The 12,552-nt window shown below is 42.0% G+C and overlaps 2 protein-coding genes across 7 annotated transcripts in view; one reads left to right on the top strand and one right to left on the bottom strand.

Annotated features, from left to right (window-relative positions):
• zc3h14 (zinc finger CCCH-type containing 14) lies at positions 1-9,046 on the top strand. 5 transcript variants are annotated; one of them, XM_088925910.1, is made up of 17 exons: positions 1-180; positions 799-841; positions 1,065-1,179; positions 1,323-1,363; positions 2,470-2,674; positions 3,082-3,517; positions 3,866-4,041; positions 4,448-4,548; positions 5,026-5,187; positions 5,444-5,512; positions 5,745-5,904; positions 6,257-6,483; positions 7,315-7,435; positions 7,832-7,968; positions 8,244-8,320; positions 8,430-8,536; positions 8,771-9,046. In XM_088925910.1, exons 1-17 carry the CDS (start codon positions 145-147, stop codon positions 8,772-8,774), a joined length of 2,217 nt encoding a protein of 738 aa, XP_088782036.1. In that variant the 5' UTR covers positions 1-144; the 3' UTR covers positions 8,775-9,046. The 5 variants fall into 5 exon arrangements, with proteins under 5 accessions (XP_088782036.1, XP_088782037.1, XP_088782038.1 ...); XM_088925911.1 differs by having other exon boundaries at positions 5,029-5,187; XM_088925912.1 differs by lacking the exon at positions 5,444-5,512.
• A 126-nt stretch (positions 9,047-9,172) lies between these two features.
• LOC148828080 (echinoderm microtubule-associated protein-like 5) overlaps positions 9,173-12,552 on the bottom strand; it is a 68,447-nt gene continuing 65,067 nt past the window's right edge. For both annotated transcript variants that reach the window (XM_088925916.1, XM_088925915.1), the window contains exons 41-44: positions 12,394-12,497; positions 11,341-11,494; positions 10,709-10,809; positions 9,173-10,527 (exon numbers count right to left, since the gene is read on the bottom strand). In XM_088925916.1, the coding sequence (XP_088782042.1) occupies positions 10,491-10,527; positions 10,709-10,809; positions 11,341-11,494; positions 12,394-12,497 (396 nt within the window). In that variant the 3' untranslated portion in view covers positions 9,173-10,490. The remainder of the gene's footprint in view (positions 10,528-10,708; positions 10,810-11,340; positions 11,495-12,393; positions 12,498-12,552) is intronic.

The raw sequence follows: 12,552 nt of genomic DNA on the forward strand, positions 1-12,552 counted from the left end.
GAGGACCGACGAGAGGAAGCGGAGTCGCTTGCTTTAAAGCGGTTGTGTCTGTTAAACCAAGGCTGTAGCAATGCCGCTCTAAAGATAAGCGAGTAATACTTCAAAACGACATTTAATACATTGAAATACCGCTTTAAAACTATCATGGAGATTGGAACGGAGATAAGCAAGAAAATAAGGGTAAATTCATTCATTGTCTTTCATTTTAAAACATCCTAAATAGTGAGCCAGGGCGCTCAGGGCCTTGTTTACGATGTGTGTTTCTTTCAGGAGATTTCGGTGGAAACGCTTGCTTAAGTTAGACTGGCTTAAAACAAAAGCCGTCACTCTCATTCTGAGATTTCTAACTCATTTTCCAAACAAAATACCTCGCAATAACAAAAACATTGTTATTGCTTCTGTGCTTAGTATTTGATGTGTTCCTAGGTGTAGCTAGCATCTGTTACGTACAGTAAAGGGCTTTATTCTTTCGCTGAAAGGTATAAAACGACATTTCCGAACTTGTGCTCTGATGCTTTTCAATAAAATAATGGTGGAAATACTGTATTCGAAGACACCTTTTTAGAATGAAGTTAAGGATTGTTTCATATCTGTAGGATCTCCTCGAAAGATTTGGATCAGAGGCGAATCTGTAATTAACTGAGCAGAACCTTTGGGGTCAAATGTTTTGGAATTGTTTCGAGTTCATTTCTACACTCTTGATGCCAGATTGAAAAGCGAAAATTGCACTCCCTTCTTTTTCGAGGAACGGAAATTAATTATTTAATTAATCATCAGTTTATTTATGCTGTTTTCCAGGCTGCAATTAAGGGGAAGTTGCAGGAACTGGGTGCTTATGTTGGTAAGTTAGACTTTTATTAGAAGAGAAGTAAACTTTTCCAAGTTATTTTACTAAATCGCATACTGCTTGTTTCCCCACATGATCAATTACTGTTCTCGCTGTCTGTGTCCTTTCATTCTTATATGTGGTGTATCATTTAGTAGAATTGGATGACACTAGTGTTTAGTAGGGGTGGTGCTCTCTTCGAACTGCTAAACAAGGTCTCTTTATTTGTGTTCATTAGATGAAGAACTTCCTGATTACATCATGGTTATGGTGGCTAATAAGAAGAATGCCCAACAGATGGCGGATGATCTCTCTCTGTTCCTTGGGAACAACACCATCAAATTCACCATTTGGTAGGTTTGTGAGCAGTTTAATGTCGGCGTTCTTGTCCAGAATTGTGGATCTCATTCATTCATTGACTCATACTCATGTCAGTTCTCCTGTAGGAGCTTTGGTTTGTCAGGTGAAACAGTCGTTCCCTTATCCTCTCTTCCAGGTTACACGGTGTTCTAGAAAAACTGCGATCAGTTGCTGTTGGTAAGTAAAAAAATAACTCCCAGCTCCCAACCCCTCTCCAATTACTCCTTTTCATTCACATTTTAGGTTTCACATTAGCTTGAATTCTTAACAGTTGAGAAGCTCACACCATTGACAAAAACTAAATCTATTTTTTTACCAGATATTTTAAATGTATTGCATTTGCTATATCCCCCTGCATCTCACAACTAGCAGCCCACTGAAGCTCAGCAGATGTGAGCCTGGCCAGAACCTAGCTCGAAGACCTCCTGGGAAAGCTAAGGTTGCTGCTGGAAGAGATGTTAGTGTTACCAGTAGGGACGCTCACCCTGTTGCCCCTGTACAGTGATGGGGACACTATACTGTTAAACAAGGCTCCGTCCTTCGGATGAGATGTAAAACTGAGGTCCTGACCTGTGGTCATTAATAATCCCAGGGCGTTTCTCTCAAAGAGTAGGGATGTTATCCTCATGTCCTGGCCAAATTTTCCATTGGCATTTACCAATTGTGGCCTCCTAATAATCCCCATTTATGAATTGGCTTCGTCACTCTGTTCTCCTCCCCACTGAGAGCTGATGTGTGGGGAGAGTACTGGTGCACTATATCTGTCAGCGCATCATCCAGGTGGGGCTGTACATTGGTGGGGATGGGGGTGGGGATCCCCATTGCCTGTGCTATATGTGTGAGGATTATGGCGAAGTGGTGGCACTGTGGCTAAGGATCAGCACCTGTGGATGGAAGGTTGCCGGTTCAAATCCCACGGCCGGCAGAGGAATCCTACTCTTTTGGGCCCCTGAGCAAGGCCCTTAACCCCAGCTGCGCCAGGGGTGCTGTATAAATGGCTGACCCTGCGCTTTGACCCCAAGCTTCTCTCTCCCCATCTGTGTGCCTCTGTGTCTCATGGAGAGCAAGCTGGGGTATGCGAAAAGACAAATTCCTAATGTAAGAAATTGTATAGGGCTAATAAAGTGATCTTATCTTATTATTAATACTGCGGAAACCATGTAATCTACAGTAAAATTAACAGTGCCAGTCTAATCAGATTTATAGTTTAGTTTTAAAAGGAGGAGGTGTATTCTCCCTGTGCAGAGTTGACTTGCGGTTCATCTTGTTTCTCGTGCGAGCAGAGCCCTCAGTCCTGAAGCCACAGTTCGCCTGCACAGACGCCAGCGCCGAGCTGCTGGCAGGGAAGGGCAGGCCTCCCTGCGGCGGGAGTGCTGACCGGCGGGACGAGGAGCCGCGGGGCCTGGCCGTGTCCAGCTCTCGCGCAGACCGCACGGACTCCTGGGTGTCCACCAGCTCTTCCCAGGAGCACCAGGTCTCCAGCGGCAGGTAGGACGAGCCTAACGTGTCCTTGTGTAGGAAGAAGAGAGAGGTTATCCCCTCGCTGGACTGTGAAGACTTTAAGCCGGACTGGCTTTACAGAGCTGCTTCAGGGGTCAAATTAAATTAAGCTTTCTTAGTACTTTTAGTATGGGTGCTAATACTAATATTTCAGTCTCTCTTTTTTCAGTCTTAACTGTAATAGATTCAGAAAGTCGGAACGTTGCCTCTTCTTTTCCTTTCAGCATGGAATAGATTCAGGAAGACTAGAACATATTCCGTTCAAGCGCAGTGTATGCTAAGCTGTGTTTTATGTGCTGCGTGTGTGGAAAGACTTGCCTCATTAGGGGATTTTATTGCACTCCGGAATGAACCATGCAAAGTCAGACGCCGCCAATTTCATGTCCCCATTACAGGAGGTCGTCAGAGAGGAATGTCCCGCGTTTGATGTCAACGGTGAAGCCCCTCGTAGAGCCCTTGTCTGCAGAGGCCATTATTGACATCAAGCCTGAGCCTGACGATGACCTCATCGATGAGGACCTGAGGTTTACGGGAGACGCGGCTTCCTCCGCGGGCCTGCGGAAGAGACCCCTGGTCACCTTGACCTACAGCTCTGGTCGCCCCCCAGCAGAGCCTTCCAGGCCTCCGCCGGGCAGCCAGCAATCTGCCAGCATGTCGGACAGCAGCTCGCAGCCTGCCGGTCGAGCAGACGAAGGCAGGCCGTGCAGCTACAGGCCCGCAGAGGCGCTTGGACCCACAGAAACATCCCTAGGACTCTACAGCAGGCTGCAGGACAGCAGTGGACAGAGCATCAGATCAGCCAAATTACATATCAACAGAGCTCCCAGAGAAGTGAGTAGGAGTTATTGAGAAATACCTATTGCAAGAATTTGTTTCCCCTTCTAAAGCTCAGACTGAGCCATATAAGTTTGTCCTGGTACTGGCTTCTTTTTCTCTGTGTGCTATGAAGCATATAACTAATTTTCTTGTCTCTAACTTAGGATTTTTTAACATTACAGTTTTTATTTTTTATTTTTTTTGGAGAAGGGGGCATAATATGATAACTGAATTAACTGGTATTTTAAAATTTGGTTTCCCCATTGAGAAACCTGTCTGTTACATCTTCTGTTCACTCCAGTGGGTGCAGTGGGTTGAGTCAGCGGGCAGTAAGAAGGATTTACTTTCCTGGTCTTTCTAAAGGAGGACATGTCTTGGAAGAGGAAGGCTCCCGTGGTGAGCTCTATTGTCCGAGTGAGTAAGACTGCGGTGGAAGACCTGGACAGCGATGAGCAAGAGGAAGAGGAAGAAGAGAACTATGGTGCACGGAGTGGCGGCCTCTCCAGCAGCGTCTCCCTGCCTTCTAAACCCGAGCGAAGGTGCTGCATGCCTCGCCACTCCTTGCACAGGGCTTGGACCCTGCTTGCTGTCTTTCTGAGATCCAAACACTAATAGATCTGTACAGCACAGTTCATTCACTGTGTTGCCTTGTGTTCTCATCCCCGTTCCTTTGCATGAAACATAAAACATCGCACACCTCTGGGGTTGCTTGTGAGTACTGGAGACCCTTGTCTCATGAATCCATTCACGAGGATCACAAACATCTGTGTGCTGTGCAGTGTAAGATTATACGTATATTTGCGTGTAGAAAACATATACTAGAGCCAGTGTGAGCTTCAGTTTGGCCACTGAAGAGTCTACCTTGAGCAGTTCCTCTAGCTATCCTAGCCCACCTGGTTTGAAGCGAACTGTGGGGTCTAAAGCTGTGTTTCTGTTTTGTTTCAGGCCTACTCTTCCACCCTCAAAGCAAGCAAATAAAAATCTGATTTTAAAAGCCATTTCTGAGGCCCAGGAGTCTGTCTCTAAAACGACTAATTATCCTACAGGTAACAAATATGGTGTGTGTACTGTGTGTTCTAGACAACCGAGGTTCAGAAAGACTTCAGTTTCTTCAATAAAGCTTCTGTTTCATTGCAGAATTATAGAGAAACTGCAGTGTGCAGTAATTATTAGGACAACTAGAAAATGATTTTGCGGTCTTTGAACCATGTTCATGTAACCCTTAGCCAAAGTACCAGTGTGTAAGGGATTGTACCACAGATATGTGCTTTCCTTCTATGACTTTATACACCGCCATCTGTGGCACCACCATCCCTGTACCTCAAATGAGCAAACTAAATGCCCCAGGTCCAAGTTTGAAGGGCATCTCTCTATCTGGCATTGGGATGTTTTGTGTCATTCCTCTCGGAAAGAAACAAACATGAAACCCAAAATTAGACCCAAACTCTGGTTATCGCGGGCATGCTGTAACGAGTCGGGTCCTTTGACCAGCCTTTTTCTGCTGTTGCTCCATCCTGTTGCAGCAGCAGCCCCCCAGAGGCAGATGGTCCCTGTAGCCCCCCGGACTCGCTCTGCCAGTGAAGACATGGGTGCAGCTGTCCAGCAGGTCCAGGAGTCCCTTCGGTCTGCGGAGTTCTCACTCCAGACACGAGCCCCCATGGAAACTGTTTCAGAGAGACGGCCAGGTTGGTGGTCTTGACTTCTTACGTATCTGCTCCCGCATTAACCTCCAACACTTACCTGCGGGATTCCAGTGCCCGGTAATTCAGATGAACATGGCTGCTCATCGTTGTTACCCAGCATTCCTTTTAGTTTGATAAAAACTAAAATGGCGGGAAGATATAGGTACCAGGCACTTTTCTTGGGTTTGCTGTGGTCTCAAGAGTTTACAGTACATTCCACTTAGTTTTACTTGCTTTACAAGATCCTTTGATCTTCTAGTGCAGACAAGGTCTTTGGCTTCCCGGCTTCAGCCTGACACACAAGAGGAAAGTCTGAGAAGACTTCAAGGTCAGTGATGAGAATGGACCATCCCAGGGAGGGAGCTTTATATGCATTGAGCTGCATCGTATAACAAACAAAGCGGTCTTTTTCTTGATTTGTGTACTTATAGTTCATTAATTTGTGCCGTTGGTTGCTTGCAATGTAAAGCAAGACCTTTTCTTAGATGATTGAACACTTGTGTTTGATAAGACATGAAGATTGCATGTGTATGGTGCTGATGGCTGTGTTTGTGCACCAGCTGGGGTGTCTGAGATGTCAGCGGTGAAGCCCAATGACACCCGCTCCTTCATCTTGAAGAGGTCTCAGCTCGAAGATGTGGGGTCAGTCAGGAGCAGGCTTGGCACCTTGGTGCCTGTGGAGCTCAAAGAGGAGGTGTCCACTAGCGTGGTGCAGACGAGGTATTTACAACTCTGAGATTTTGAGTTTTCACTGAATGAAGTTAAATACTTGCACAGAAAGCAAAATGCAATACATGGCAGTCAACTTGAATCACAATGGTTCTGCTCTTGGAAACACCTGGTGTACACTAAATGTCTTTTTTTAATGAAAAAGTTTTAGGCTTTGTTTTGGAATTTTGTTAAAGCAATTTGAATATGTAAAATGAAAAACCTGGTTTATGCAATTACAAGGGATAAATGACTCGTATCTATTTTTGAGAGACCTTGCTATTGACCTGATACTGCTGTATAACAGTGTTGATCTTTTCATCCACTCTTGTGCACTCCTTGTACTTTTTTCTTCCTACTGCAGGGATGCGTCTGAGCTTAGGCACTGTCCGAGCCCTAAATTTATTGTGACATTGGACGGGGTTCCCAGTCCCCAGGGATACATGGACGAGGAGGACAGGGACGCCGAGGAAACTGTCTTAAAGGAAAATGTAAAAATAATTAAGAGCAAGTTGTCAGCGAGACAACTGGATAGGAAACCCAAGATGAATGTGCACCAGCGACTTGAACGTGAATTGGATTATTCTGATGGTAAAAATAACTATCTTTATCCACCATAACTATTTTACCATTTGAGAATATTAGGAATATAAATACGAATAGTTTTCATGTCTAGAGGAATCTTAATTTAAAGATTATTGAAATGATGTCATGTAAATGTGTCATGAATAGTAATTGTAATTTGTATAGATTTCTTAGCTTTTTTGTTAGTTCCACTAAAATAATTATACTCTTATAATAAGAGGTGTTTGCATTCCGTACACAAACAGCACATAATTGCAGACATCATTTACATTTCTTTTTAAATATACATTGAGTATCGCAAACATATCTTTATCTGTATAACATTTGTATATATAAAGAATAATTTTCTTATCGATCACCGGCGGTTTAATGTTTGCCCACCCAATTTGGAGTCACCAATTTTATGTTTTTCGTGTCTGGGCTGTGAACCCTGCAGCTGCACACGGGAAAAGGAGGAAGTGTAGACGCTCCTCTGACCCGCCCACCTTCAAGCCACTCCACTTGTAGCACCTTGCTGGCTGTCCAGCCCCTTGCAGGAGGCTCAGCCCTTAATGGAGGAGAGGAGAATCCCTCTGGAACAACACCTCAACTGTGGAAGAATTCTTGAAGCCACAGGGGTCTTGGAATCCGAGAGTCCTGGCTGACTATTCCCATCTTACCCTGGTTACAGTCGGCCAGTGACTTGACTAGGCACCGAGATGATAGAACCTAACCTCCATATGGGCGAGAGCCTTCACCAGTGGAGACAACTGGGAAGCCTGTTTAAATTACCTCTCCACGTAGAGATAAGGTCGTTTTTGTGCCTTTTCAAAATGTGTTGTCAAAATTTCTCTGTAGATGAAGGGGAAACGGATATCGTCCCCATTAAACGGCAGAAGGTCCTGGAACGTTGCAAGTATTGGCCAGTCTGCAAAAGCGGGGCTGAGTGTGTGTACCATCACCCCACCACATTGTGCAAGTAAGCTGGAGAGTGAAGCCATACCCTGATTGTCGTGCTCTTGCTAGTACTTGGCCTGATCTTTCCAACACACAGTTGTTTTTTCCAGATATGTAACTCCATGATCAATTAATACTTTCATAGGTTATTTTCAGTTAATGCTTTCAAAAATGTATTTATTAAAGTGTTTTAATATTAATTTGCTAAGCCTTCATGGTATGCCTTTGCTTCAGAAATGTGGATCAACTAAACAGAAAACCACAAAAGGCACTTTCTGCTTTAAAACTGGCTTTAAAATTTAAAAATGGCGTTCTGCATACTCTGGAATGCTTTTAGGAACTTAAAACCCAAATATACATGAGGAATTAATCTTAACATCTTATGATTGATTATTTTCTACTCTTTTATCCTTTGCAGAACCTTTCCCAGTTGCAAGTTTGGTGACAAATGTTTATTTGTTCATCCAAATTGTAAATATGATGCCAAGTGCACCAAAGCAGACTGTCCGTATACTCATGCCAGCAGGAGAGGCCCAGCTCTGCCAGCGAAGCCAGGTAAGATTATTCTTTGCTTGGGGAGGCTTTAGATTAAAGGGCCAAACCCTTGACTCATGGAGCTCAGATTATTTTAGAATTAAAAAACACCCCCTGTTATCAGTCAGAATCTCTGTTAGCTTTGAATCTTAGTTTGCTTTTGACTTTTACAGGTGTGAGAACGGTTCGTTATTATTTGTACTCTTGCAAATCTCATGGTCTCTCTTCTCGGTTTATGTTGCTCGAAATGCAAAGAGAAATTCTGTATGAATGGCCGAACGTCTCTTGTTTTTCAGTGCCTCAGTCATCTGGCAATGTCTGTCGTTTTTTCCCGGACTGTAGGAAGTTGGATTGCCAGTTTTACCACCCTAAAGTAAGAAATGTTTTACCCTATAAGAATTTCTATGTTTCTCTGTAAGGTGGAGAACTCTTCTACATGGTACCAAATGTTGCCCCTGTAATTTATTTTCTTGATTTTGCAGCCATGTCGATTTACAACCCAGTGTAAACGTCCAGACTGTAATTTTTACCATCCATCTGTTTCATTACCTCCAAGACACGCCCTGAAATGGACAAAAGCCCAAAACAGGTATTTCACTTCTTAATCTGCTTTATAGATGATTAACCTCAGGCCATTTTAAAAATGCATAATCTCAACAATTGTGACTGTAAAAAAAGAACATTGACACCTTCCCAACTGCCAGTAACTTTAGGTAATTTCATTAAAGAATATCTCATCATTTCCACTACCAGACATATCAAATTTGTTGATTTGAACTATACTTTGTACTATACTTCATATTTATCTTTTTCTTCCCATCAGTTAAAGATCATGTGGCATGGACAGTCCTCCCTTGACAACAGCGCTGAAGAAAACGTGGTTTCTGAATTTTTGTTTATTTCTAATTTCATTCTGGGTCCCATGTTTTTAGCATAAAAAGATTCAAAACTTTATGATCTGTTTTTTTAAAGAAGATTTATCCGTTTTTGTAAACTAAATTCTCAAAAACGTGCATTACAACTTTACTGTATAGAAGTTGACTTCTGTTTTCAGTCACTTTGTCATGTTGCTTCATTGAAGGTCTTATGACTTTTCCAAGCGCCTGAAGTGTTTTCTTTAACCATAATTATATGAATTGACTCATTGACTTCCCCGCACTACAAGTGGTTTCAGCAATATTAAACTTTTAACTTTTCGTTTTTAAAATAATCTAAAAAAAATATCCGAAAATGATTTATTAAAATTTTTTTTAGGAAACATTTCACAAAAAATATACAAAAGAATGTCTTTACAAATTATACATATTGATATCAGGAAAACTAATATTCAGTAGCACTGAACCTTGTACCTATGAAACTTATGTACAAAATAATGATAATCAGGAGAAAAACATTTTTGCACTTTCACGGATTCTCAGTTCAGTAAGACATTCCTTTTGAGCAAGATTAGAGCTGTTATGGTTTTTTGTGTAAAAAATAGCTACAGTACAATACCTCAGTTTTCCATTGATATGATTTTAGAAAACGTTTTAGCAGCACACTTAAAATAGTGATCCAGGGAGAAGGAAAACAAGTGCAGTAAAAGCCAAAGTTCTGATATTTTTTTTTCTTTTGGTTCAAAGGGATTGTCTGTTCTTGGTTCATTAAAGCCATGCGCGCGCCCACACAAACAGACACGCACATACACACACACACAGTGAATATGTACATAGGTATCGGATCATTTGCACAAGTCAGTGCTACGTTGTGGTTGACAGGATCACATTTTTAAGTTATTAACACAATATTCTTGGGTTAAAATGGTAAACAGCACAGTTACATTAACAAACCATCAGGGTTACCACAGTGATTGGTACAAGTATATAGTGCATAGTATGCTTTGGCATGCTGACATCCAGGACATAATTCGGATGGTACATTCAGGAAGAAGGCCTCGGGATACTTTATTTTCCTCATTCAAAACACTCATTAGCAAACAAAAATCTCAAAATATAAAAACCAAACTGAAATGTTTTCACCTAAGCCTTACAGATGTTCCAAAAAAGAAAACAGTTCATTTAAGGCTCAACATGTTTGCTACACCTATGAAAAATGGCATTTTACAATCTGCATCTATCTCACTGGTACAATCCTGCCCATAAAAAAAAAAATCAAAATAAACTTTAAAGAAAAAAACTTTTTTTTTAATTAAAAGAAGGTGAAGCTGGTGGCTGTTTTAGAGTCCTTATGATTGAATGAAAGGCTCTCCTTGTGTACCACAGAAAAAGAAGGTTGTGTCTGATGCACAGGAATTGGGTTCATGGAGGTGTACTGTATGTTGTAGCATCTCATACACACACCTCTAGTACCTTTTTTTGAAAAAGTGGATCTTGGGCAGTGAGTAAGTCGAGTTACATTGTTCTAGCTGCCAGACTCTCATTTGCCTTTTTTTTTAAAAAAAAACAAAACCATGCAGTTGTCCTGAAGGAGGACGTCTCTCACAGCTCCCCTCCTCCTGGGTCATGCTGACATCTCCCCATGCTGCGCCTGTGCGAGGACCGCCTTCAGTGAGGAGCATGGACACATCTCCACACAAACAGGCTGCGGACAGGAGCAGAGGGCACAGGGGACAGGAGTTAGAAACAGCGGGGTCCCTACGGCGTGCCCACTCTGAACTCTTTGGGTGAGGGTTAAAGAGGAAAGGGCTTTTGTTTTGGTGGGATACCATTGATTGAAACTGAAGTACAGGCACTCGCGGGCACTCTACGAATTGACACTTTACCTGCGATCATCGCCACCGGCACTGATCACGTACCGGTCCCCGCTTGCAAATCGGATATTTGTCACATGAGCTGAATGACCAAGAAACCTTTTGTGTTTAGCCTGTAGGAACATGAAACCAGTCTGTAAATATTGTAAGGGCACAGTGCAGAAAGCGACCCAATAAGAGCTGACAGGCTGGAAAGGAAGGGAAAAAATTATTTTTGCAATGCTAGCTCTAAGCTAAATTTATGTTAATACTGATTCATGGTAATAGTAAATTTTAACAGTACACATGTATAACAGTGGTGAAAACAACTGCAAATATCATTTACTCAAAATCAGCATCGAAACGGTGATTTAAAAACCCCTACAATGTAATAACTGGTATAGAGAGTAACATTTTTAGTCTTCCTTCTTCATAAAAAAAATACACTAATAGTGCTAAAAACTTAAGTTCCACATATACAATATACAGTATTTCATTTACTTAAGTTACAACAAAGCAAGGAGGAAACCTAATAGCAAAAAAAAGTCCATATCCTGAACACTAATGTTTAATACTGTTTTTAGACATTCTTTTACTGAGGTAAAGTTATCCGCATAATTCACAAAGAAAACACAACCAGTGTATCATAAACAGATTATACTTACAAACTTTTCTGGACATGGAAAGTCAAACAGCTTTACCATTCCGAAGTCATCGCCTGTGACGATGTTGAGGCCAGAGTGCGAGACACAGGCACAGGTGACGTCGGCTTTATCAGTATTGCGAGACCAGATCCCCACCACCTCGTCACCCAGGACACTGGGAACCGGCAGAGCAGTGAGCGGTCAGTCAGAGCGCAAGTACAGCACTGCTTTCTGTTGCTGTTGGCAGCTTTTACAACAAGTGAAATGATCGACACACAATGTGTAGTGTAACAGATACACTGTATAATACTGTACATGTTATATATAATCTATACTGTGTATGTTATATACAATACATAAAGTAATCAATACACTATACAAGTAATATATAATATGCAGTAATTGATACATTATATAATACACGGTATAGATTATATATCACATATAACATATAGTATACACAATTCACTGAGTAATTGAAACACTATATATATATAATGTTAATATGTAATACACATATATGATATGTAATACTCAATATGTAGTGTGATTGATACACTACAAGGCCATGGCTGCCCATCTTCTTTCCTGGCCTTGGATTAGTCACAATCTAAAATGTTTTTTTTCCCCCAACAAGACACTTTTGCAAATCTTAGGAGATACAAATTAGCAAGCTACTTAAGCACATTTCTTGTTTAATGGAAGGTATAGGGAGATCCTTCAGAAAAAAAAAAACACGAACAGCATGTAGCAGTCTCAAACCAGCTCTGTCTGCTTTTGAGTTCATGACGCGGGACATGGGTTAATCAGACGCCCCTTCGCACACAGATGGTTAATGAAGGTGGCTCTCCAGGACCAGAATAGGCAACCTCTTAATATGCTAAGAGTTGGGTATATTTGTAAGGAGCGAAATATCTGTCTGAGTTGGTAGTTGGGGGTGGCACTCAGAAAATGGCTTCTTAAAGGCATTTTTCTAAATCACTCAAACGGTTATTTTCTATGCTGAAAACAGCAATACTTTGACACAGAGGGAAAAAACCCTTCCCCCTCAAGCATTTACACATTCACACTCACCTAGTCCATGTAGCCCATGTCAGCCTGTCGATCACTGCCTGCTCTGTAACCTGCTTTCCTGAAGGCACCTCATATACCAGACGTTTGTAGGCTCCAGTCGACAACTTTAAAGGCAAGAGGAAGAACAGATCGTGAGCCCGTGACAGGGCAATCTTCCAC

The sequence above is a fragment of the Atractosteus spatula genome, chromosome 9 (assembly GCF_055471065.1).
Source record: "Atractosteus spatula isolate fAtrSpa1 chromosome 9, fAtrSpa1.hap1, whole genome shotgun sequence".
NCBI lineage: Eukaryota > Metazoa > Chordata > Actinopteri > Semionotiformes > Lepisosteidae > Atractosteus > Atractosteus spatula.

What these genes read in the sequence shown, in the direction of transcription:
- zc3h14 (XM_088925910.1), top strand. Translation starts at nt 145, where the DNA reads ATGGAGATTGGAACGGAGATAAGCAAGAAAATAAGG. An exon ending in CCTTCTAAACCCGAGCGAAG is followed by an intron (nt 4,042 to 4,447) that starts GTGCTGCATGCC and finishes GTTTTGTTTCAG; the next exon opens with GCCTACTCTTCCACCCTCAA. An exon ending in TGTTTCAGAGAGACGGCCAG is followed by an intron (nt 5,188 to 5,443) that starts GTTGGTGGTCTT and finishes TTGATCTTCTAG; the next exon opens with TGCAGACAAGGTCTTTGGCT.